Here is a 24888-nt window from a genome sequence, read left to right on the forward strand (position 1 = left end):
CCCACTTGATCAGATCAGACAACATCATCTCGAATCTGATGTTCAAAGTCAAGGGAATCAGTGATAATGGCTGCAACTACCCCTTTGTTGACGTAGATGCCTTGATCGGGTCAAATACTGAGGAAATTGAGCTTGATGGAGAGCCTCTAAGAAAGAAGGCTAAGTTGAAGACTAAACATATCTCCAAGAGGAGGGACATAGCTCAGCCAACCCTAAGTACAGACTGGACTAACCCCGAGATGGAGGTCATAGAATCTCCTAGAATGCCATTGATGCACTCCAAGACCCCTTCTATGCACTCTTCTGAAGAGGAAGAGGAAATTCTACAGATAAGAGCATACCAGCCTGCCCAAACTGGAAGGTGCTGTTCACATAGATGCTCTCCTTGGTATCATTATGAGCCCCCTCTATATGACATAGACCTGGGGGAATCCTACCACACTGAACCAATAACAAAAGATCTGCTGCCCAGACCAAGATGGCAACACTCCATTCCTAGCTCCAGGATGGCGTTCCAGCTCTCTCAACCTGGGTATGAGTCTTATCATGGAGATGACAGTCCCAGTGTCCCATCGGCCCTATCCCCCAATGAGGCAGTGAGAGGCACAGGGGAGACCCCCCCCCCACACACACACAGGTGACTTCAGATCTTACACAGAGCAACTGCTCAGAATGGCAAGGTCCTTAGAAACTGACATCACATCTTCAGAACCAAAGCCTAAGGACAAAATTTTGCAGTACCTCTACTCTGGGTCAACCTCCAACATAGCATTTCCAGTTACAGAAGGTTTCATGGACTTGATAAACACCCTATGCGAGAAGCCAGATTCTAATGCACAAACTGCCAAGAAGGCCGAAAGCCTCTACAAGATAAAAGATGATTCTTGTCCCTTCCAAATGGTACACCCACCTCCTTCTTCACTCGTTACCGAAGAGATGCAGGTGAAGCAGAGGCAAGGTTCTTACTCCATGCCATTGGGTAAGGAAGGGAAAAAGTTACATGGTATTGGAAGGAAAATCTATTCGTCAGCCACGATCAACATCAAGATTGCTAACTATGCAGCCATGGTGGGTTTCTTACCAAATCTTCTTACGGGAAAAAGCAGCAGCGTTCCATGATAAACTGCCTGATGATCAGAAACCACTGATCAAGGTTATCCAAGAGGAGGCTGTAAGGATTGGATGACAACAAATTAATGCAGATACATCAACCAAAACCTTGACATCAGCCATTGTCCTGAGGAGACATGCATGGCTAAGATCCACGGCTCTCCTGACAGAGATGCACAGCAGACTGGAGGACCTGCCCTTTGAGGGACAATCACTGTTCTTCGAAAAAACGGGTAAGTATCTGTTGCAAAAAAGGAAGGACAGGCAGACCACATGCTCCTGTGGCATTTTACCACCGTTTTAACCAGGACCGAGAAAGAACCAATTTAGACAACAACAACCCTACAAGATTAGATCCTACCAGTACCACCTGTACCAAGGTTACACATATCCTCAACATCGCTCATACCAGGACAGCCAGAGTAACTTCCCTAGAAGGAAGTAGACACATAGGCCGAGGCAAGGACCACAGACCCATTCCAGTTAAGAACAACTGCGAAGTTTGAAGCAAATCTGACTAGGACAGACCCTGAGTCCTCTATTTGGCAACAGGCTGCAACTTTTTTATACAGCCTGGTACGCAGTTACTTCTGATGTTTGGGTTCTAAGTATAATAAAAATGGTTAGAAAATTGAATTTGACAGTTTACCATGTCTGAATCTTCCTACCCACTCGGATGATCCCTGCCAATCCAAATTGGTAGCAGAGCCTAATACACTCATTCACAAAGGATCTGTCCAATTAATACCAGATCATGAAATGAAAACAGCGTTCTACTCTAGATTCTTTTTAGTTCAAAAGAAGGATGGAGGTTTCAGACCCTTTTGGACTTGAGAAACCTTAACAAATTTATCAGGCCACGTAGATTCCGCATGACCACGCTGGATATGGTGCTGACCTTGTTGCCGCCTAACCCTTGGATCTCGGTAATAGACATGAAAGACGCCTGCTTTCACATTTCCATCCACCATTCACATAGGCGATATTTGAGATGCACTCAATACCAGTATTGAGTTGTCCCTTTTTTAACCTGTCCACCGCTCTGAGGGTATTCACAAAATGTTTGGCAATGATTGTCGCATACCTGAGGACAAAAAAGTGCTCCATATACCCCTACCTCAATGATTAGCACAACCCAATCAGAGGATGATTTACAAAAACAAGTAGAACTGACAGTACAGACCTGTTCACACTTGAGTCTTATAAACCAAAAGAAATCAAGAACCTTACCCTCTAAGAGAATCCAGTTCATAGGGGCAGTACTTGATGGTTCAGCCTTCCTACCTGTACTAGAGAGATCGCAAAAAATTAAAGGCATAATTAGATCTTTTATGTGCTGTAGGTTCCAATCTGCAAGACAAATACAAATCCTGTTGGGGCTTATGGCATCCAGCACAGCTGTAGTTTCCTTAGCGAGACTACACGTGAGAGAGCTGCAACTGTGGTTCATCTCAGTATTCTGCAACAAATCAGATCCATGGGAAAGGAAACTTAACATCCTTGGGCAGTCCTCAGATCACTACACTGGTGGCTTCTAGACACCCACTTGATGAAGGGAACCCCCTTCAGGCACTTTAACACAGAGGTGACTGTTACAACTGATGCATCCACCATGGGGTGAGGAGCACTTTGTGGAAAGTATACTGTACATGGGACATGGAAGGAAAGCTAAAAAGACTTACTTGAACTGAGAGCAACTCCATAATTTCTTTTGCAGATATACTAGAGAACAAGAATGTGCAGGTTCTCACCAACAACTGCACCGCCATATTCTACCTGAACAAACATGGAGGAACAATCTTCAAGTCCCAGGAACAATCTTCAAGTCCCTGTGCAGAGAGGCAATAGCTTTAAAGAATTAGGCCAGGGGACACGGAACAAACTTAAGCGTAGTGCATATTCCTGACACTGACAACCTCATCGCAGACAGGTTAAGCAGACTGGGGACAAATTCTCACGAATAATCCATTCAAGATGCATACATTGTACCTGTGGTGTTTCAGGAATTGGGCTTTCCAGATATACACTTGTTTGCCAAGAGAGAGAACCGGAAAGCATTGTTTTTTTGCTGAAGGGGGGAGCAGGGAAATGCCTTCCAGGAAATGCCTTCCGGTTAACATGGGCAGGACACCTATTCTACGCCTTTCCCTGTTCCCTCTAATGACCAGGGTAGTGAGCAAATACAATCAGAGGGTACAAAGGCAATTGTGGTGGCCCCCTTCTGACCCAGACAACCCTGGTTCCACTGCCTGTCCCAGATGGCCAATCACCTATTTCACCATCTTTCCTGAGAACCAGGTCTACTAACATGGCAAGGGATCCACTATCACAATGTAGACAGACTCAGACTGACAGCATGGTTACTGAATCCACAGGACAACTCCCTGATAGAGTAGCACCAATTATCTTAAACACCATACAATTATCTACCAGACAATCTTATGCATTAAAATGGGACAAATTTGTAAACTGGGTGACTGAGAAAGGGATTAATGCAGTAGACTGTCCTTTGGCTCAAGTCCTTGAATTCCTACTGAACTTAAAAAGAAGGGGACTATAATTCCTCAGTTAAAGAATATCTAGCTGCTATATCAGCTTTCTATATGCCATTTGATAACAAGATGATGTTTTCACACTATCCTGCAAAATTGTTATTAAAAGGGCTGAGAAACATGTTCCTGCCAGTCAAGAAAATTATGCTGCAGTGGCAATTACAATTAGTTTTAGCTACATTACTAACTAAACCTTTTGAACCTTTGGCCACTTGCTACTTGAAACTCTTATCCATGGAAGTGGTACTAGTAGTGGCAATAACATCTGCCAGATGGGTCAGTGAACTCGCAACCCTACGTATAGACCCTCCCTTCTTAAAAATCCATACAGAAAAGGTTGTTCTGAGAACCAGCAGGCACATATACCCTCCCTCCTTCCCCGCTAACACTCTTCACTACTTACCTGGAGAGTATGGCAGCAAAAGAAGTATTGAGGGTCAGAGGGCGCTGCGCCTCCCTAGAGAGGGCTGTTTAGGCGGGAAAACAGCCATGCCCGTGCTCTGTAAGGTGACAGGCACTCTCTAGTGGCAAAAAAGCTACCCAAACCCCTCCAATCAGCAGGTCTGCACATATTTGCTTCATATTAGAGTTGCTTCATATTTTCCTTTTCACTATTTTTTTTCTGAGACATCTGACTTCCATCAGAAACCCCAGAAATCAAACACACAAGTCAACTAAATATTATAAGAGATCAGACCTACTTCTTAATCCTGGCTACTCTGAAAGACTAAAAGAAGCACGAGTCATGGGAAGGTCTCTGTTTAGGATCTGAAATGTTTGATGGAAATAATCTACCTGTATTGTTCCAAGAGCTTGAATGTGAAAGCACGGAATACTTAAAAGTAGCTGCTATGCCTACAAATCAAATAAGTAAAATCTGAGCCAGAGTCTTTATCCTGGCTACTCTGAAAGACTGAAAGAAGCATGAGCCATGAGAAAGTCTCTGTTAGGATCTGAAATATTATATATTTACAAATTTTATACTCCATCTTTCTGTCCTTATTAGGGCCATCAATGCAGCTAATAGAGTAAAAGCATACAAGGAAAAACACATCTTAAAAACCATTAAAGCCAAGCTAAAATACATCATTCAAACAAATCCAAATTAAAATATAATGACAAGACAATAAAATATACATACATAAAAACAACCATTAAAAACAGGACAGGATGGAGGGATCACTGAAGGAACACCAAACGAAACAAAGAAGTCTTCACCTGCTGGCAAAAGATGGCAAAAGAAGGGGATGTGAGTCTGTCTGGGAAAAGAGTTCCAGAGTTTTGGTGCCACAACCAAGAAGGTTGTCACCTCTAGCAGTTAGGTAGGTTTGTAAGGCAGTAGGCATTCCTTCAGGTATATTGATCCCAAACCATGTAAGAATTTAAAGATCACCAACACCTTAAATTGTACCCAGAATAAGATTGGGAACCAGTGTAGATGGGCCAAGACTGGAGTGATATGTTCCCTACAACCCACTCCAGTCAATATCTTGGCTGCAACATTCTTCACCAATTGAAATTCCAAGTATTTTTCAAGGGTAGTCCCATGTACAGTGCATTGTAGTAATGTAATCTGAATGTAACCAGGGCATGCACCATAGTTGCCAGATCTTTTCTTCCCAGGAAAGGCCACAGGTGGCTAATCAGTCAAAGCTGGTAAAAACTGCTACCTGCATATCTAGCAGTAGGCCTGGGACCTGTTTCTTCAATGGAAGTGCAATTCCATCCAGAACGAGTGATACTTTAAGTCTTAGGTCAGACTTCCAGTTTACCAGTAGCACTTCCATCTTGTCAGGATTGAGCTTTAGGTTATTTGTCCACATCCACTTCACAACTGCCTCTAGGCACTGGGTTCATGGTTTATACAACTTCCCTCAGATCAACCAGAAGCATGAGATAGAGCTGACATCCACATATTGGTGACGATGCAGCCAATATCTTTGGATGACCTCACCCAGTGGCTTCATGTAGATGTTGAAAAGCATAGGTGACAAGGTGGATCCTTGCAGGAACCCACAGACAAAGGCCAAGGGGCTGGACAGCAATCCTTCAGCACCATCTGAAACCTGCCCTCCAGGTAATACTGGAACCTCTGCAAAATGGTGCCTCCCAGTCCCAGCCTGGAATGGCAGTCCAGACAGATATTGAAAACTGTTAGAGAACTGGAACATTCAACAGAGGCACACTTCCTCTGTCCACCTACCACTGCAGGTCATTTACCAGGGCAACCAAGGCTCTTTCAGTCCCATAACCAGGGCTGAAACCAGATCGGGCACAGATAGACTTCATTTAGGAATACTTGAAGTTGATCAGCTACCAACCTTTCAATCACTTTGCTCGAGAATGGAATATTTGAGAATAATTTATATTTTTTGAAATCTCCTGTGTCAAGGATAGACTCCTTTACTAGTGGACGGACCACAGCCTGTTTCAAGGCTGAGGAGACTACTCCCTCTCTTGAAGAGGCATTAAGTACTTCTTGGACCCAGTCAGCCAGCCCTTCCCAGGAAGGGCAAAGGTCATACAAGCAGATGGTGGGCCTCCAAATTTCAAAGATCCTGTCCATATCTTCAGACTGAATAAACTGAAATGTATACCAAACAGCTGGACAAATTGTGGTCTCCAACTTGGTATGGATGTGAGAGATTTGATCTGCAGAGTGCTGAACAATATGTAGAGCAGGCCATCTCTTCTTGCAGGTCAGATCCTAATTGGCTTCTGACCACCCAGATCAGCTCCACTGGCCTATACTGTGCAGATGGTGGCAGAGAAGTGTTGTTTCTTTGCTGCCATACTGCCAGAGAGTGCACTTTAAAATGAGCTTTATCCTGTCTCTTATCATATTGATCCCGAGTCTTCCTTCACTGTTGCAGTAGCCTTGTCTTTTCATTGCCTGCAGCTCCTATGTAAACCAAGGGGCTTACCTGGGCTTTAACACCTGAGAGAAGGCACCTGGGAACAATTGTGTCAACCCACTCAGTCCATCTTCTCATTCCAGAGGTCAACCAGGGCCTCCATATCAATAGGAAAATCCCTGTGAGTCCTCAGAAAGCCATTTGCATCCATCTAGCTCTGGGGTAGATCATTCTAATATATATCCCCCTCTCCTGCAGATTCTTGGTATCCTTGTAAGGCTAAACCCCAGCAAATAGCATGGCAAAGGAACTATCATTAAGTCCTCCACCCTTGTCAGGTCAAGAGTGTGATCTGCAGAAAGTGTAGGACCAGTTATTACCTGAGACATGGTTGTTATGAAGGGCATGAAATCCTGACAAGACAGCTTTGGCATGAATGTTGAAGCCTGCCAGGACAATGAGCCTCAGGGCCTTCAATACCACCTTGAAGACAATTTCTTTTAGGCTATGGGACTCTTATCCTGTCTATCTGCGCCCAAGTACTGTGGTTAATTTTCCAATAAGGTGTCAAAACAACCAATGTATGTGATATCATTTATAAAGTGGTCAAGGAGACTTAATACTCACTAGCCAGTTCTTGCATAGACCACAATAAATTGCAAAATGAAGGATTACTTAAATTGGCTTCTTACATTTCTCACTAAGAATGGTTTCACACTTGTCAAGTCCGGCTGTGCCCACCTCACTGCCCCGTCGTTCCTCCATGCTGCCTTCCACCTGGGGGGTGGGGGCCCTTCTTTGCTAACTAAAACATGTGGGGTGCAAAGGATGAAATGAAGATGCTCCTCCTGCCTCCACACATGCATGGGAATCAATTTATCCCCTCCCCCCATTTTAAAGGTAAGCTTCAGGTCACATGTTAAACACACATTGAGTTAGGGTTTCTCCCAATTAATTTCAAGTTTGGCACACGTGTAAAGAAACTCTGAGATTTCTGTACAGCCTGGGTTGGCAAAATGGCTTGCCTGGAAGGAAGCAGCAGTGTTTGGTTGACCTGTAGTAGTAACAAGTAAAAGGCTTATGGATGCAGGATTGCTGTTACACCTGTGAGGTGGAGGCTGTAGTCTCTCCCCCAAAGACTGCTGGATTTGATTGGTTTTCTGAAGTCTTCAATGGAACTTCTGGCTGACATCACTGGCAGTCCTGTTAATGTCTTGGTGTACCTCTGAAATTTGGAGATAACCCAAAAACTTCTAGATACTGGGTTGAGTCCCATGAAAAAAATCCACTAACAGAAAGGGAGATGACTTCCACTATTCCCCATTATGCTGCAGACCTTTGACTGCTCTCTCACACTGTTCTTGGATCCCCTGTCCTCAAGGAGCAATTTACTGGGAGATACTTGGGACTGCAGTGGGAGGGAAGAGATGAAGAAGTCCCGCTCCACGGATGGAAATCTCTTCGACATTTATTCTGTGATCGAAGCAACTCTCCCTCTGAAAAGAGGTAGATCGAATTCATGAGAAGAAGAAGATGAAGATAAACCAGGGGTATGATAATTGAAATACAAATAAAGAAGAACTTGGGATGAATCTGAGTGAACAGAGGCTAAGAACATAAGAACCTTGCTGTCTCACACAGTGGCCTGCCAGAGGACCAACCTCCAATGTTGCCTCCTAGTACTGGTATTCAGAGGTTTATGGCCTCTGAATGTGGAGGTTCTCCCTTAGCCACCATGGCTAGTAGCCACTGATAGATCTATCCTCCATGGATTTGTCTAATCTCCTTTTAAAGCCCTCTATGCCTGTGGTCGTTGCATCCTTTGGCCACATTTTATTCACTGGTTGAGAAAAGGCATTTTCTCTTTTTTCTGTCCTGAATCTACTGCCCATCATCTTCATTGGATGTCCTCAAGTTACAGTATTTTGGAAGAGGAAGAAATAGTTATCTATGTCCACTCTATGCAGTTTTATAAACCTTTATCATGTTCCCCCTTAGGCATCTCTTTTCTAAACTGAAAAGTCCCAGACTCTTCAGCCTTTTCTCATAGGAAAGGTGCTCCAACCCCCTAATCATCTTGTTTGCCCTCTTCTGTGTTTTTAGCTCTGCGGTGTCCTTTTTGAGTTATGGCAACCAGAACTGCACATAGCATTCCAAATGAGGATACATCATAGAGCTATATAGGAGCATTATAATATTGGCAGTTTTATTTTCAGTTCCTTTCTTCATAATCCCCAGTATGGAGTTTGCCTTTTTTACCGCTGCAGCACACTAGGTTGACAGTTTTATCTATTCAGTGTCTCTTTCCCTCTCAGTCTCAGCTAATTCAGATCCCATTCACATATACTTGAAGTTAGGAGTTTTTGTTCAATATCGGCGTTGTGCTTACTGATATTGAGCTTACTTGCTACATTGTTGCCTATTCACCCTTTGTGGCGATCCCCCTGGAGTTCTTCAGTCTTGGTTTTCACTAAGCTGAATAAGTTTGTGTCATATGCATACTTGTCCACTACACCGTGCACCCTCAATTCCAGATAATTTATGATTTTTTTAGAGAACATTTAAAGGTCTACTCTTGGCAGTAATGGTGACTTCATAGGGAGACCCAATCAACTAGAACCTTCAGTAGCCTGTTGTCTCAGCATTTTGCTAATAAAATTGCTCACATCCACGCCGACTTGGACCACTTCAATTTATCACAGTTGCTTGGATCAGTTTCAGGTGCTGTAGCCTCAGAATGGCCTGACCTCGATAGCCCAGGAGAGCCTGTTCAGAAGCTAAACAGGGTCAGCCTTGGTTAGTAATTGGATGGGAGACCTCCAGCAAAGACAGGGGTTGAAGAGGCAGGCAATGGCAAGCTACCTCAGTCTCTTGCCATGAAAACCCCATTGGGGTCACCATAAATCAGTTATGACTTGAGGGCATGATTTCATTTTTCAGCTTCAGAATTCTGATAGGATCTTTAACATGCCTCCCATTTTGTTTCTGGGCACAAATAAAAGTACTGTTTTTTAAAGCTTTAAAGTCCCAAACCTAGGTCATTACCTTTCCCCATCTTGGCTTTTATTATCTGTCCAGGGTGTGTTGTATGCCCGGTATAGCCCAGGAGATGATTAATGCCTCACTGAAACAGAATTTCCGCTGTATAGGTAAAATGCTTGAAAGGGTACAGGAGATTTTGCTTAAAGACCTTTTAAATGATGCAAAGTATCTAGACCACAAGTAGACAACCCCCAGCACATGTACTGAACAGTGGCTTGCCAGACGACCATTTTGCTTGGCCTGCAAGACCAATTCTCTACCCAAGGGGCTGAGGCAGGACCTTGAGGTGCTGGCAATGATGTTGGGGCTTAACATTCTTCCAGTATATATTGCTAAGTGTAGCTTTCATCTCTTCATCCCATCTAGTGGATGACTTTTGCTGGGACAAGGTGAGTACAACCTTGTTATTTCTTTTGGACCTCTTGATGGCTTTGATACCATTTATTATGGTAGCCTTCTCAGTTTCTTGTCAGGATGGGAGTGGGAAGCATTGTGGTTTCAGTGGTGTGTCTCAGGGTTTTTTCTCTAGAAGGTGGATATAGGAGATTTTAGCTTTGGTCTTTGACAATTTGCTGCAAGGTTCCATAGGACTCTCTATAATCCCCTATACAGTTTTAAAACTACATGAAACTATTGAGTGAAGTTATTTGGATATTTGAGGTGAAGTATCATCAATGTATTGATGGCACTCAGCTCTTTTTTCTGTCAAGCTCTGATGGAATATCAGTCCTAGAATATAAGCAGATGTTCTGAACAGGTGCTCAGAGCTAGTAATGGGGTAGAAGGGGGCTGATAAACTGAAACCGAGTCCAGGTAAAATACCGTACAATTAATTACCCTGACCATGGCGATCATCCATATGGATGGAGTTGTTCTGCCTCTTAAAGATTATATTTGCTGCTTGCGGTTAATACTAGATCTAGCATCACTTTTGGATGCACAGGAAACATCTGTATCCTACAGTACCGTTTTCAGTTTCAGTTGCTTTGCTAGTTATAGTCACTTCTAGAAAGTAAAGATCACTACCAATTCATGTTACTAACATCCATGCTTGGTTACCAGGCTGATTACTGTAAAGTAGATGACTTTGCAGACTTCGGATTCTTCACCTGTTTCAGGTGATGGCTGCCAGGTTGTTAACTAGAACCCACCAGAATTAGTATGTAACAACTGTATTAAAAGAGTTCAGTTGGCTCCAAGTTTGTTTCTGGATGCAATTCAGAATGCTGATTTTGAGCTCAAAATCTCTAAGGTTTCCTGAAGTATGGCTTTCTTCCATATGATCTTGCCTGCCTTCTGAGTCCATTTTTGGAGGTATATCTACACTTATCCCTATCGTCTGAAACTAGATGGATGGTTGCCAAGAAGAGAATCTTTTCTGTGATTGCAGCTCTTTTACAGAATCCAAGAGAGATCCATCTGGCACCTTCCCTGTTGTCTTTTAGGTGCAGGAAACATCTGTCCTGTTTGCCTTGGCTTTGGGGATGTAAGATTTTTGTTTTGTCCTTCTTCTTCCTCCTCACCCTGAATTAATTTATGCTGCTCTGGGCCTGATTTTTAAGGCTTTTTTCCCAGTGTTAATGATTTTATTGTATTACCGTATTGATTGTTCTTTAGCTGCCTGGGATCCCATGTTGGGAAAAGATAGTACAAGAAGAATTTTAAAGAAATGACTGCAAGGAAGTGTGGAGAGCTTAAATGTGTCCATGATACTGCAGTGCTCAGGACCAGTTCTTGCACAGAGAAAATTCTGTTCCAAATGTACAATACTTTCACTAAACAGTTGTTAGTTTTTTAAATTATTTTATCATTGAAATCATGGTTGGCTATTTTTAAAACTTTTATAAGGCCTTTAGTATGTTAAATGACTTTCCATTAATGTAGTACAAATACAAAGAACCAATGAAAACATAAAATCAGCATAAAAAGTAGATTTCCTTAAGGTATCTGGAATGACTCCCTACTCCAAAATACACAGTGGTTATACAGTTACTTGGATTGATCGCTGCCTCCCTCAGTTTTAGCCTCTTCATTGATATTGCGTGAGATCAATGGTTTTTAGTAAGTCACAATCATTATAATGATCTATTAAAATATTTAAGGTACTATAAAATAGTAGTGACTGGGTAACAACATACCAACCTTTCCTAGATATCAAAAGTTCTGAATGTTTGGAATCAGCATGTTGTTATAATGTTGGTTGGGAAATGTCTGAAATTGCATTTATGCTTAAAGTTTATTAAATATTCTTGTGAAGTCACATTAAGCCAAGTCCATAATTGAAGGGAATGATTTCTCCCAAGTAATTAAAAGAAAATTGCACCCATGCCCAAGGAATCATATATTTTAAAAGCACTGTGGGAACTGAAAAACATGTCTAGAGTTTTGACTTCCACATCCCCAGAGTTTTAAAAGCAGGTTGCCAGTTTTGTTCTGCTTATTAAAAATGAAGTAAAAGGCATTTCTTTTTGTGCTAGGGTTTAGCAGGACCCGAAGGTAACCCAGGCCCTAAAGGTGTAAGAGTAAGTAAGCATTTTTTGAAGGATTATAACATGCATGACTTGTATTTTTTTTTTTTACCCTTCCACAGTGGGGCCTCAGACATTTCATTCAGAATTTGCTGCTTCTGTTCTCACTGGGTCATTGTGTTTCTTACAAAGTTATTCACTAACTATATTTCATTAGCATACCTTGAAGGATTCCTGGAAGTGGAACCATGTTATTTGTTGCAGTCCAACAGCAAAGAGTCGAAGGTGCTCCAAGATTTGCTGCTGTTTGGGTGGATTGAAGGATTTCCTTCATTTTTATACTCATAGCCCACAAACTATTCATGCAAGTGCTCCACCTTTGCTTGGAGTGTATATAGACTAGAAAAAAAGATGAGTGAATTTGTGCCTGCCATATTTATTTTGTGGTGGAAGATGTCAAGAGAGGAGGAAGAGTTAACTGGAATGTTGAAGTACTACCAGGTTAGCAAAACTATGTTTTTTATCAGGTGGCACTTTTCTGATTTCATCTCTGCAGGCAGTACGATCTTTGGAATAGATCTTGGCCTCCTGCACTTCTATAGAGTCTCTCTCTCCTCACTCTGCATTGTGAATGAACAGAGAGATGCCACATTTATTTGGATGCAACATATTTTCTGACTCTACTAAAAAAGTTGTGTGGGTGCCTTCTAAAAGTGAATGGATAGAATGTTGTATTTGCATCAACAATGTTCACAGAAATTGAACACTGTAGTCACCTTCCCAGAATTTGGCCTATTACTTTAGATCCGAAGAAGCTTCTGTCATTTACATATTGGTTTAACAAATTAATCTATCAATTGAAATCCATTTGCAAATTTAATCATGTAAACTAAGCTAAACCTGTGGCATTTCTAGCTTCCTGTTGTCAATCCTGTTTGGTTCCAACTCTCTGGGGTCTTTTTCAGCCTTGCAGTCTGAGTTTCGTTAGAACTAAACTAGAGATACATGGATGTATCACCACTGAGCAAAGTTTCAATAGATTATGTCTACTCATTTTGATTGTGGATTAAAGGAATAATTTATGGCAAAACTGCAGAAAGATGACTCTAAATAAACATTTGCTTGTCTCTCTGGTTACATCTGCACAGATTTTTTTCCTTAGCGTCTTTTATTGGTTGGCTGTACTGTGCACACAACCGAAAACAGTTGTTTTAGTTTTCCATACTTTGCATCACAAATACTTGAGATACAGATTAATTCCTTGTTCTGGTGTCATATTTGCAAAATAGTCAACTAAATTGGGAAGAAAATAAGTATCTATTGGAAGTATAAATATGATAACTTATTTGGAGGAAAAAAACCTGGTTGCTTTTAAAAGTCAGTAGACTAGTTGTGAGAAGATTTGCTTGCTGGAATAATTCATGTAAGTGAAAAATCACACTAACGTAAGGACAAGGAATGTAAATAATTTTATTGGCATGTCTAACCATACAAATTCAGCTAGTGTAGTGCAGTGGTTAGAGTGCTGGACTATGACTGGGAAGATTCAAGTTCAAGTTTCCACTCTGTCATAAAGCTCACTGAGTAGTCCTAAGAACACTTCCTTGGGATTAAGCCCCATTAAATAAAAGATGACTTATTTCTGAGTCATCTCAGAATTGCTCCCTAAGTGACCTTGGGCCACTCTTTCTCAACACAGCCTATCTCACATAGTTCTTTGAGAATAAATGCTATACCACTATGATTGCCAGCCCCATGCCAGCAATTGCTGAGAGTTTTTGAAGGGTGGAACATGAGAAGGGGAAGAGATCATGATGTAATGTCATCACCTGGAAGTTATGTCACAATGTCAATGATACTCTGAGAATTCCCCCATAGTTCTTTGAGAATAAATCACATACCACTATGATTGTAGCAGCAAAAACCACATATATACCTAACTACCAGCTCCAATAATTCATTTATTTACACATTCATTTACACATAATTCACACAGTAAAAAAACTACTTATACATATAATTCTTCATCCCACGCATGGAAAACCATTAACACAATTGCTTAAAAACAGGTACCATAAGATAATAAAGTGCCGGTGCCACCACTGCTATACAAGTTTATTGCATATTTAGTCCATAAAGTGCAAATGCATAGTAACAAACCAGCATAATCTCTAATCACAGGTCCCAAATAGCAAAAGTCCAACTGGTGAGCGAAGATAACAATAAAAATGGAAATAATCCTTCTTGTATATAAATTCCAAATGGCTGTGTAAAGTAGAGTCCAATGGAAAATAGTATGGTCCTCCGATGGGTTATCTAGATCCTTATGTGACCCGTTTCATATAATCTTTATCAAACAGTACACAGTCACTAAAATTAAAATATGACAATTAAAATACATACACAATAAATTAAAATACATACACGATATCCATAATAAAATGCACATAATATATTACTCACATGAATCCCTCATAAATCTTTCACATTAGTGCTCATTCACGAATCCATTCAATAATCACTGTGTAATACTGTATTCTAACAAGCTTGATATAGCTAACCCTTCCACGTCCTAATTAACCAGCAACCAATTCTTAAAGGGAAATGTAGTTAGGAAAAAAAATTCTAGATCTAAAGCATTGAGCAGAGGGCAAAAACAGTCCATTCAACCCAGAAAACATGAATAATCATTAGCAATATTCAAACCCCTAGGAATTAAACTACTAAGTTTAAATATCCAATATGTTTCCTTCCTTCTGAGCTCCCTTGTAGCATTCTCTGAAGCCCTCTGTTCCGTTTTATATAAGATTGTAAATTTCATGTCCATTGCATTATGAACCTTCTCTATATAATGCTGCAACAGAGGTGCCTCTAGGACTTTATTCTTTATTCGGGACTGATGTTCATGCAAGCGAACCGTTAAGGAGCGGGTAGTGCTTCCCACATACAATAAACCACATGGGCACTTCAAAAGGTACACTACATACTCTGTGTTGCAATTCATAAATGTTTGCAGTGTTCTGATATTTAGTTCCTGCGGTTCACCTTTATTCATAATAACTGGCATTGCCTACATCTACCACATTTGTGTAGCCCCTTTGGAAGTTGCAAATGTAAACTGTCCTTCCTAGGATGCATATCCGAATGTATAATTATATCTTTAATGTTTTGCGTTCTTCTATAGGCTACTAGGGGAGGTTCTTGGCATCCCGGAATCTCATTGATTAGTGGCCAATATTTCAGAATTGCACGTCGAATCTGGTTCGCTTTGGTGCTGTAATCCAAAACACATACAGTACATTTGATTTTAGGATGTTCCTTAGCCTGCATAAGCTCCTGCCTATTTGTATTACTCACTCGTCGTCTGGCACTCTCTAGGACCTTGTTGGGATATCCCCGCTGTCTAAAATCAGTAAGCATACGTCTACTCTCAATTTCAGAGTCAATCTGGTTGGTAGAATTCCTTTTAGCTCTAAGCAGTTGTCCATATGGCAGATTAGTCCTTAAATGGCTCGGGTGGAATGATCCAAAATGCAATAAAGATTTTTTATCGGTGTCTTTTCTATACGGATTCACTGCTAGTGTATTGTCTGATGATCGATATACAGTGACATCCAGATAGTTATTTATGAGCTATTTATGAGATATGAGTATATCCTTTTTGTAAAAATCAGTTATTTTCATGTAGAAATAGAAATTCCTAGTTCATGTTTTTCTTCTCATGTAAGTTGCATTTAACTTTTAGTACTGTTAATCTGAAAGTGTAGAAACAGTGTGACTTTGTTCTGGGAAAAGAATATCTCTTCACTTCAGTTTGTTTTTTTCTGTTTATCACTTTTCAGGGTTTCATTGGACCCCCAGGAGTGGCAGGGCTGCCTGGACTTGAGGGAGAAAGAGTATGTTTTATAGAATATTTATGCATATATATATATAATTTAAATGTAAATTATATTTAATGTGATTCTGTTTTCCACCCGATCATTCATAACTGGGGATACCGTTTGGATATACCTGCAGGTGAAAGGGAATTGCTTTACCGTGGAAGGAGCCACACATCTGAGGACTGTGTCCAAGTGGTTCAAGCATGTAGATGCTCAAGGGTCAACCTAAGCAAGTTTGTTTGGGTTGACCCTTGTAGCATCGTCAGTATATTTCGTGTTGGGTTTTGGTCCCCCCCTCTTTCTTTCTTAGTCAAGCATATAGATGTGATTTCCACAAAATGGGCATCCTCTTTCCTTGGGCTGTTATTTCTAGATAATTATACTCTTTTGCAACACATCCAGTTGACAATTTGATTTAAGATTATAGGGCTTCTGCAAATATACCAAGTAGTTAGCTAGAGACATATATAGATGGAGCTGTGTTCTGACTGCATAGCATGACAAGTCATATGAATCATGTGTAGCAGACAGTGTAGATCTTTTTGAATCATGCAAGTGATGATATGAGGATCAACTGTAACTATCTTAAGTAAATAATTGGCAATAGTGGAATTTCAACCAAGTTCAATTTTCTGTTTACTTTAATGCACCTTCTTGGAAAGGGAAATTTCCTCCGTAAAAAGGAAGAGAATCGGGGAGAGCATTCATCTAAACATGAGTTTACAGTTATCACTAGAGGTGGGCACAGACCAGGAAAACACCACAGTCATGGGTCCATGGTCCATGGCATTTCACAGACCACAGACCACGAACTTTTCATGGACCAGCACCGGTTCATGAACCAACCAGTTTGTCGGTCTGGGCCAGTGTCAGGAGCACTCTCCCAGTCAGCAGGGGGGGGGGATTTAAATGTTGAAGTGCTCTCTCTTGCTCCACTTGACTGGTGGCCCACCAGTAGCTGGAGCAAGGGGGGATTTAAATGTTAAAGCGCTCCCGGTGCCGCTTGCCAGTGGCACCAGGAGTGCTCTAACCCCCTCTTGCTCCAGCTGACACAGCCCATTAGTCAGCTGGAGCAAGCAGGATTTAAATGTTAAAGTGCTCCCGGTGCTGCTTGCCAGCAGGGAGGGAAGGCTTTAATGGACCACGCACCAACAGACCAGCAAAAAGTCCATGGAGTAAGTGGAAAATGGGTGTCCCACCCCCCGCCGGTTTGTGAATGCCAAACCAGCCCAGTCCATGTTAAATTTTGGTCCGTTTTCCGGTCCGTGTCCACCTCTAGTTATCACCTAATAAATGAGGGCACAAAAATTACGGCATCAGAATCTCATTGGTGCAATTCATCGCTACTTCAAAATCAAGTTCTGGTCATACGGTCAACTAAAACTTGCTAACGGAATCCCTATTATATACACTAATTTATACACTATAATATACACTAATATAATGGATTTATATTAATTAATGGTCTGATTTTTCTCAGAGTTGGGTTGAATATGTTTTAATTTTGATATTTGTTTTGAAACTAGTTATCTTCAGGACAAATTTACACATTAAATAGTTTTAGTCACTTCAAACACTTGAAAGGATGAATGAGATTGTAAATAAATAGCATCAAATATGATAGAAAAGAACAACATATCATAATGTTCCAAAATTTCATTGACTACAACAGTTAAACTTTGTGACATTTTCCCATTTCAGGGCATTCTAGGTTTACCTGGAAAAAGAGGCCCAAAGGGAAGACAGGTAAAGTGGCTAATATCTTTTTATTCATTTCTTGCTCACATAAACTAACTGAATGTACCTTTAAGTTAAAATGCTATTTTCTCTCTCATTTTTTAAAAACTATAGCCTGTAAGAATTCAGAGAAGAAAGTATATGTAGGCCTCAAAAACATGGAGGACCACGCTAAAGAGCAAGGAGGGGAAAAATCTAGGGAGAATGGATCTCAACAGTTGATAAGATGACTTTTTTTAAAAAATGAGCCCAATGTATTACCATAAGGGATAGTGTATTTTTGATGATAGGGAACTTTCTCCATATCACTGTTCAGTTTTAGGTGCCTTATTTTTGAGGGCTTTTAAGTGGAGTTTTTACATTGCTGTTTAATAGCTTGTGTTTTATTGCTACTAGATTAATTTGTATTTTTGACTTTTTGCTATTTTAATTTTCACTAAATTGAGATATTTTACATTTTAACTGTTGTTTTTCTTGTGTGTATTATTTTAATGTTATTATATGTAGTTTTACTGGATTTTACTGACTGTGGGGTATTGATTTTTATTTTATTCTTGTTCACCCTCTCTCGTGCCATCTCCAGGCTTGTCCTGTGCTGTAGACTGCTTAAGAGATTTCTATAAGCATTGGCCATTGAAGTAGTTCTTTATTTACATTTGAAATGCATTGGGTTTATTTCAGTTAAGTGGCTTGGATCCTGTGAACAACACTCAGAACACTCACCTTCCCCTACCCCCCAAATACTCCTGGAAAGCTGATGTCAGAGCTTGAGGGAGCCTTGTGGACCAAATGACACAAGACATGGTGGGTTGTAGTAAGGATGGGAATTGGGCAATCTTGCCACTAGCTTCGGTTGCATGAGCAGAACGCTTGCTCCACTGTGGTTTGTCTGCCAATGGAAGAGGTAGGTGATGATGATTCCCCCTTCATGCTACAGTCCACCATGATTTACTACATTTCAGTGCAATCCTAAACAGACTTACTCCAGTCTAAACTGGAGTAAGTCTGAAATCAATAGGCTTAGATTGGAGTAACTCGTTTTAGGATTACACTGTTAGGGACTCGTCTCCTGGCAATGTCTTTTTGAACATCTGCTGGGGAAAGGGGAAGGCATGGAAAGATACTTTTGTAGGATCCAACCCACTTTTCCTTGCACCTGTTGAGATCTTTTCTGATTTTTCTCTCTTTTTTATGTAGGCATCATGCTTTGAAAGCTATCTTGTCTCCATATTGGTTCACTGTTTTGCTACCATTTCATATGGTGTAAGATTAAAACAGTATCCTTTTTGAGCAAAAGTGCTAGTGGTAAGCAGTGTAGAATAGTAGTGATTAATACTTTGAGTATTGTTGGCATACACAGTGGAATAAAACATTAAATGTTTATAGCAAGAAAATTATAGGGGCTGAATATGAACATTTTAAATATACTGGAAGTATATTATGATTAAATAAAAATATTCTGTTATCCAAAGCATATGTATCAAATTTCTTTTCCACATTATACACATACATTGCATGAAATCTGGCCGGTTTTACCACATTTTAAATTTTTTGCCATATATATATATATAAATTTTTTTCCAATTCTTAAATTTGGCCAGGGGAATAAATTCTGTGGGTCCTGACTTATAAATGGATTATGGATATATTATTATATATATATTACATATATTATTTATATATCTTGTAGTCAGTCTCACGTAGGATACTTCATAAATGTTGTTCATAATTTTTCAGTCTAACTCACTGAAACTGGAAGAACAGCCACATAGTTTCTAATAAAATATTAATAGACTTCCTCCCTGAGATGTGCTAAAGCAGCATATCTTGTGATATTAATGCAAACACTCATTTGTAATACCCAAAGGGTTATAGTGATATATAAAATATGTTGCACTCTTGAAAGGGTGAGATCATGTTTTTAGTTGATTAACAGTGCAAGTCCATTGAAGTCAATGGGCTTTAGAAGGATGTGATTCTGCTTAGGACTGCACTGTAAATCAAAATGCAGAGTTATTATCCAAAGGCTTCTGTTAATATAAACAGCAGATTTCCATGTCATATCAGAAACTACATTTGAATGTTTCTTTAAAAACGGACTGCAGGGTCCTGTTCAAGAAACACAACTCCGCTAGTTCCATGTTTTCCTAAACCCCAGTTTTTGTTTCTGTGACTTCTCAATGTCTGAACAGTTTCGGATTAAAAACTTTGAACATTGAGAGGACATTTGGTCATCAAAGCATTACCTTGCTGGACAAAATCATATGTCCATTTAGTACAGAAGTCTGTCCTAGTACCAGCCAGATGCCTTTAGGAAGCAAGGCATGCTGGAGGTTCTGTTCTTCATTATACTGGCCATTGATCATCACATATCTGTCATTAATTTTTTTTAAAAAAACATCTGTGCTAGTGGCCATTGCAACATTCATTGAAAAGGATGAAAGGATTTACTTGAGCCTCGTGCACATTCAGCAAAAGTCCTACCAAGCTCTCATGTGCAGCTTGCTCATTAGCAACTGTTAATGCAGCAAACATAAGGAAAGCTGGGCTACATACAAGTGGCTCATGTTGCATGAAGCAGAAGTATTCATAAATGGTTTGGAACATGAGGCTCTAAAACAATGTCATTTTAAAAGACCAACACACTAGAAATAGTGCAGTGTTTTACTAATCTCCTATCTCAGGATTCCCCAACCTTTTTGAGCATATGGGCACCTTTGCTATTCTGATACAGTATGGTGGATGCAACCAAAAAATGGCTGCCACAGGAGGTGAAGCCAAATATCAAATGGCTGCCACAAGAGGCGGAGCCAGCCACAAAATGTCAAGGAGTAAGATCATGCATAACTAATAGTAACTCCTCAACATTTTAGGTGGAAGCTTTGTTTAACAGCATGCCTTTTTTATAAACATGGTTTTTTAAAAAAATTGCATACACTCAGTTTACCTTACTAGGGTTGCCAGATGGGGTCTGGAAAAATACCAGATCCTGGGAAGAGGGGGGAGTGGCATTCACCTCAGAAAGGTTCTTTGCGCGAGCACACTCCCAGCCCTGGCGTGATGATGTCAGTACCAGAGTGACGTCTTTGTGATTCCTTACAAAACTATTGGGATTATTTGTATTTTTTGCCCAGGGTTTACCAGGTGATTTTGGAAACAGAGGGCCCCCTGGTCCTGATGGAAGTCCTGTAAGTATGATGATATGTGTTCAATATATCTCATTTTACAATGGGTTTGTTCATCTGTTATAGTATAAAACATGGTAATTTACAAGACGTAAGGTTTTCTAAATGATTTATGTTTATTCATACATATGTCACACCTGCAAGCCACATAGGAACAAGCTGATCCTATGCTGATTTCTGCTAGTCCAAACAGCAGAGAGGGGAGTAACAAAACCAATGACCATAGGCATTTGAAAAAACGGATGGTGCAAAAGCGAGTGCTAGTTGGTACCTTGGTCTCCCAGTGAATTTCTCTCAGTGTCCAACATAGTGCCAGTAGAATCTGTGGTGTGGATGAGCCCTGAAAATTATAAAATGTTGTTGTCCTCAAGAGATTCCATTTAGCAATCATAGGCTTAACTTATCAGTGTCTGAGCTGATGTGTCTCACCAGCCAACCTTTAAATATGTTCACTTTGAAAGCAGTTTTAAAAGAATATTTTTATTAGTTGAGAAGATACTTAGATATTGGCCTAGAGGGTTTTTCTTATTAAGGCTTTATTCTTTTTCTATTCCCATGTTGCTTTTAATGTTTATTTGATGGATGGTTGACATTTGCTAGTAATTTAGATTTTAAGAGACCCAGAGGGAAATGCTAGAACATTCAGACATTTACTACAAGCCCTTTGAGCCAACTGAGTGCCGTCCAACAGATGTCCAAATGTCACCCTCATTTCCATCACTTCCAGGCAAATGACATTTGCTGTACTATGGTTTCAAATATCAAAAAGCACAACCGTGGCAGAAACATTTCTGACATTTTATATAAGGAAATATAGGTGGGTACCAATTCTATGTTACCTCCTTTTATAATAAGTGGCTGGACTGTTTTGAGAACAGGATTAAGGGGGGGACATGATATAGATTTATAAAATTATGTATGGGCTAGAGAAAGTGGATAGAGAGAATTTTTTTCCCTTTTCCAAAATACTAGAACTCAAGGATAGCCAGTGAAGCTGATGGGCACTATTTTCAGGACATGCAGAAGGAAATAGTACTTTACATGAGTGACTGAAATTTGCTGCCAGAGGATATAATAATGGCCAGAGGCATAGACAGCTTTAAAGATGCATGGAGGACAGGTCTATCAGTAGCTACTAGCCATGGTGACTAAAGGGAACCTCCATACTCAGAGGCAGTGAACCTCTGAATACCAGTACCTGGAAGCAACATCAGGGGAAAGCCTATGCCCTGTTGTCTGCCTCCAGAATATCTGGTTAGCCAGTGTGCGAGAGAGGATGCTGGATTAGATAGATCACTGATCTGATCCGGCAGAGTTCTTCTTATATTCTTTCGTTCTTAAGATCATATAACTTCCCCCTTCACTAGTCATTGTAGTTCTATTGGAGTAGGTTGCAATTCTACCAAGTATACTCTGTATACTGCATCACTTTTTTGACCATTTTCAGGGAAATGGCAACAAGAAGGCTCAAAGATTGTTTTCAGCTAACAATTTCTTTGAGAGAAGGATGAAAGATGAAAAGATGGAGTAATGGGAAAGCAGATGGTTCTGTGAAGAAGAACTAATGGCTGCTATCCACTATACAGAACCATTTCCCTTCAAGGCTATAAATTAGAATAAAAACTAGTGACGAAAATGAATAGTTGGGACTTTAGTGTCTGGCCACCCCCAGTTGTGACTTCCTGAAGTTTTATGATTATTATGTTTCATAGAATTTGTATGATTTGATTTTGTATGCCTGTGTTTGCTGGCCACATGGAGGCTTTTGCTTAGCAGTGGGATAATAATCTAAATTAGAGATGGCCATGAACTGAAATACAAACCAAAGTTCATGACGAAACGGGCCAGTTCGTGGTTCATGAACCGGAGGTTTGTCAGAGCCCATTTCTGACGAACTGTTTCCTAAGCAACAGGGGGTGAACTTCCTGCAGACCTTCTGCTCGCCCGGAAATGGCCTTCTGCTCACCCGGAAGTGACTATTTGCTACCTGGATGTAACGTTTTCACGAACCATGAACTTTAGGCTGGTTTGTTTGGTTCGTTTTTTGGTTCGTCACTGCAGACAGCTTGGTGCTGATCTGTTTCCTAAGCAACAGGGGATGAACTTCCTGCAGACCTTCTGCTCGCCCGGAACCAAATGAACCAGTTCACGAACTGGAGCAGGTTCGTGAAAGTTTGTGGTTTCGTGGTTTGTGAAATGCAACGAACCACGAACCGCACAGGTCGTTTTTTTCCGGTTCGTGCCCATCTCTAATCTGAATAAACAAGAGGAGGACTTTTAAGGATTCTGTGCATTCTCCCCTCCCACTGCTTTGCCTTTCTTCATCCTACTGGCTTCTTTCCCACAGTCCTTGCACTGGCTCCATGCTCTGAATGGGCTCTAATCTGTCCAGAAGAACAGAATACAAATAAACTGTTGTTGTTACATTTTAGTCCTGTTATGGGAGGACTGCAATTCACAGAATATGGGGATCTACAAACAAATTAGTAACGTAGCCTTGATTCAGAAGCTTTAACGGGTTGCATGCAAATGGACTTGTGTAATACCACCATTTATTATTATTTACTTCATTTTCAGTCTTCTGTGCAGTCTCACAAGGGATTATACATGTGCAGGCCTGCCACTTGGTAGGTTCTGCAGTTTCACATTCCTCTAGGGGGCGTCTTCCCATTCCTAGAGTGCAGACTTGGCTTGTTTCCCACTGAAACAGCTTACTCTGTGGGACAAGCGACACTATCAACTCTCTTTTGCTGACAGTCAGAGAGGTTCTCCATTGCATCTTTTCATCGGATTAATTCTTCATCTAGACAAAAGAAGAAGATAGAGAGATGGTCAAAATGGCTGAAAGGGCTTTATTTAAAAAATGCACTCAGTGCAATATGAAAATGATGAAAATAGGCACTCTCTTTGCCTAGTCTGTTTGGGAGAGAAGCATGTTAGCTTGTGCAAACACTGCTAGAGCTTCACCCCTAATGCCAGAGCAGAAAGAGCCAGTAGGCTCAAGGCTACTTTATGGGAATGAGTATTGTTGGCTGTGACTAGCCCCTTTGCTAAACCAGCTAAGTCCTCTGCCCCTATGGAGCTTGCTGACCGACTTGATCTGATACCGCCAGCCATCAAGCTGGTTTGAGGGTCCAAGCCCCTTGGATTCTATCACACCATTTCAGATCTGAAGACATCACTCAACTTTGAGTGCACCAAGCCCATCAGATCCAAATCCATCCGGCACCCTGAGTCCTTTGGACCCCACAACCTCACAGATCAACAGCATCAAAGAGCCTCAAGTACTCCAAGCCCATTGGTTTCAACAGCTTTTCAAAGCTGACAATGCTCTGAGTCTAGAGAGCCATCAGATCAGGCGGTACGAGGCCTGTCTGACACCTCCCTTGGTTCTGAGCTCATTAGGGCATAGATCTGAAGGAGCAGAAGGGCTGACTCTAGAATTATTTGAACCACCCAGGAAAAAGGTGAAATCTAACTCAATGAACTCCAAACATTGGAGGAGTTCTCACGGATGCAAATCATAGTTCTTACGACTGGAGATTTGGAGGTAGTGGAGACCCCACATACCCCTTCCCTCCACTCAGGCTCCTGCTCGGCTTGTTCCTCAGAAGAGGAAGGAGAGTTATCCTGAGAACCCTTGTACCCGGCCCATCTAGGGCACAAATTCCACACCAAAGCTTCTGTTTGCACCAATGCCCAGCATGGTATCAAGGAGTACATCCACCTTTGGAAGTCAATTGGAATGAACCTTACAGATCCACAGCAAAACCTTACAGATGTAGGATCCGCATCTGATCTTGCACAACCAAGGGTGCACCATCGACAGCACTCCATTCCAAAATCTTCCATGGTATTTCATCTACCTGAATTAGACCCCGAGCCTTACTTGGGAGAGAAGAGCCCAAGTCTATCACCTGAACCATCACCAGATGGGGCTGTGGGAAAAAGGGAGCCTGTTTCTCTCATGGATAGCCGAACAGATGCTCCAAATGGCTAAATCCTTGGACACAGGCAAGCCATAGGGAACCCAACCAACATTGCTTTCCTCATGATTG

At 40.9% G+C, this 24888-nt stretch overlaps 1 protein-coding gene across 1 annotated transcript in view; it reads left to right on the plus strand.

Annotated features, from left to right (window-relative positions):
* The window catches only part of COL24A1 (collagen type XXIV alpha 1 chain), a 259353-nt gene that overhangs the window by 60602 nt on the left and 173863 nt on the right, over positions 1-24888 (plus strand). Inside the window, exons 11-14 of the mRNA XM_054980368.1 lie at positions 12037-12081; positions 15870-15923; positions 17610-17654; positions 20780-20833. Coding sequence (XP_054836343.1) covers positions 12037-12081; positions 15870-15923; positions 17610-17654; positions 20780-20833 — 198 coding nt within the window. The remainder of the gene's footprint in view (positions 1-12036; positions 12082-15869; positions 15924-17609; positions 17655-20779; positions 20834-24888) is intronic.

This window comes from Eublepharis macularius, chromosome 5 (assembly GCF_028583425.1).
Source record: "Eublepharis macularius isolate TG4126 chromosome 5, MPM_Emac_v1.0, whole genome shotgun sequence".
Taxonomy (NCBI): domain Eukaryota; kingdom Metazoa; phylum Chordata; class Lepidosauria; order Squamata; family Eublepharidae; genus Eublepharis; species Eublepharis macularius.